Raw genomic sequence first — 2,352 nt, 5'->3', positions numbered from 1 at the left:
AGAATTTTTGGGGAAAAAGAAACTTCAGCAAGTTATAACCGCTGATTTCTTATCTACTGTGGTCACTGAAGGAGACACGTCTTGTTGTTCCCTATCACAATAATAAAGATAGCGTCCACATGTAAGGCGTGACTCATTAGGGTTATCTGCACTATGTGGCACTGTGCCACCGCGCTTCAAACTTTTTCATGTTCCTGCGCCATGTGTAGCATGCGGGCGAATATTGTACGTACGAACAAACCTTTCTTTTTTAGCACTGGCAGAAACAGCTTCACTTTTCGCGATGCCAACAAACCAAACTAAATACACGCGTGCAAGCTTGGCATCGCGTCTCTATATAACCATCAACAAGTCGCTAGCTCAACTCACCCATTCCTCCATTGCCATTCACGTTCGTCTCTCTTGCCATTAACGCCTACGCTTTCAAGGATCGAGCACGTATAAACTACGAGCATCTCTAAAATTTGTTATCTCGCCGGGATGATTTCGAGGTCTCCCAGCCTCTTCCAGATCGGCGAGGGTGAGGCCCAGGATCAGGATCAGGCGGGGACGCCAACAATGGCGACCGCCGGCGAGCTCGTCGGGCTCCGGCTGATCATACAGCCCTCACCGGGGCGACAACAACGGCCGGCGCTGGCCGTCCTCAGGAGGTCGTCGGTGAGGTCCCCGGCAGCCGACCTCCAGGAGAACAGCGGCTGCCGGCCGTTCGTGGGCCTCGAGTTCTTGAAGTGCTGCCTCTGCTGCTGCAAGAAGATCGACGGCGACATGGACGTCTTCGTGTACAAGTAAGCTAGATCACTTGCACCTTCCTCATTCAATCTCTATACTAATTGTTGCTTGGCTTGAGCTGAGATTCTTACGGTTCTTGGGGTTAATTCTGCAGGGGAGAGCAAGCCTTCTGCAGCGACGAGTGCCGGTGTCAGCAGATAGCGAGGGAGGAGAGGCGGGAGATCGAGATCCTGGTCAGGAAGCGCCGTGAAGCGTTCCACAGCCGCCGTGCAGCGCCGGGCAAGACGATCGGAGGACCGGACCGGCACGCGAGGGTGCAAATCTCAAGTTTTTGCTAGTTATAATTAGATCCTTGCTGTACTTGCAGTAAGCCAGTGATAAACTAAGGATGATTTTTTTAGGAACAAATTAAGGATGATTAGTTAGGACAAATTTCAAGTCCTAAATTTGTAGTACAACTGTACAAGTAGGCTTTGGGTTGTTAAGAAAGGATTCAAAGTTACCCCTAGGTGAACTCTATGAGGTTCGAATCCCCTCTTGTTCCACAACAGCTTAGGCCAACTCCACCGCGCGACCCCATCCTGTCCGCGCGCGTTCGTTTGGGGTAAAACCAACGAACCAGACTGCCCAGCGCGCGGGCGCAAATGGACTTTTGTCTGTTTTTTGTCCGCTTTCGACCCATCCCCGGTCCAAGTTTGCGTCGCTTTTGGGGTGAAACGGATAGCACGCGGACGCGCGGGCCATCTACGCGTGTCCTCCCCTGGCCCGCCCGTCGGTGGCACAGGGACGCCTTTTTCTATCCGTCCCCTCCCTCCCTCCGGCCGCACCCATTCACTCTTCCCCTCACCGCCGCCGCTGCCATTACAGCCGTGCAGCTCGGACACGTGCTCGCCCAGCCCCTTTCCCTCGGTGCCCTCGAGCTACCAACCACGACCACCTAGTTTGCACACCCGCCGACCGGATTTGGGACGGATCTGGTCGGTCTTGAGCTCGCCGGCTATGGGAGGCCGCGCCGCACCATAGACTGGACGGACACCTGGCAGGAAGGCCCTGGCAAGGCCGCATGCAGGCAGTGGCTCCTCCTCTAGCCGCTCGGATCTGCACCGTCGGTGGTCCTGTTGGAAATATGCCCTAGAGGAAATAATAAAAGTGTTATTATTATATTTCCTTGTTTATGATAATTGTCTTTTATTCATGCTATAACTGTATTATCCGGAAATCGTAATACACGTGTGAATACATAGACCACAATATGTCCCTAGTGAGTCTCTAGTTGACTAGCTCGTTGTGATCAACAGATAGTCATGGTTTCCTGGCTATGGACATTGGATGTCGTTGATAACGGGATCACATCATTAGGAGAATGATGTGATGGACAAGACCCAATCCTAAGCCTAGCACAAAGATCGTGTAGTTCATTTGCTAGAGCTTTGCCAATGTCAAGTATCTCTTCCTTTGACCATGAGAGCGTGTAACTCCTGGATACCGTAGGAGTGCTTTGGGTGTATCAAACGTCACAACGTAACTGGGTGACTATAAAGGTGCACTACAGGTATCTCCGAAAGTATCTATTGTTTTATGCGGATCGAGACTGGGATTTGTCACTCCGTGTAAACGGAGAGG

The 2,352-nt window shown here is 51.9% G+C and overlaps 1 protein-coding gene across 1 annotated transcript; it reads left to right on the top strand.

The window, feature by feature from the left end:
* The first annotated feature begins 347 nt into the window (after window positions 1-347).
* On the top strand, window positions 348-1,243 carry LOC123089289 (FCS-Like Zinc finger 17). Its single transcript, XM_044511006.1, has 2 exons — window positions 348-785; window positions 884-1,243. Exons 1-2 carry the CDS (start codon window positions 481-483, stop codon window positions 1,065-1,067), a joined length of 489 nt encoding a protein of 162 aa, XP_044366941.1. The 5' UTR covers window positions 348-480; the 3' UTR covers window positions 1,068-1,243.
* The last annotated feature ends 1,109 nt before the right edge of the window (window positions 1,244-2,352 follow it).

The sequence above is a fragment of the Triticum aestivum genome, chromosome 4B (assembly GCF_018294505.1).
Source record: "Triticum aestivum cultivar Chinese Spring chromosome 4B, IWGSC CS RefSeq v2.1, whole genome shotgun sequence".
In the NCBI taxonomy this organism is placed as follows: Eukaryota; Viridiplantae; Streptophyta; class Magnoliopsida; order Poales; family Poaceae; genus Triticum; species Triticum aestivum.
This window is presented reverse-complemented; position numbering and strand designations above follow the sequence as displayed.

What these genes read in the sequence shown, in the direction of transcription:
- LOC123089289 (XM_044511006.1), top strand. Translation starts at nt 481, where the DNA reads ATGATTTCGAGGTCTCCCAGCCTCTTCCAGATCGGCGAGGGTGAGGCC. An exon ending in ATGGACGTCTTCGTGTACAA is followed by an intron (nt 786 to 883) that starts GTAAGCTAGATC and finishes TTAATTCTGCAG; the next exon opens with GGGAGAGCAAGCCTTCTGCA.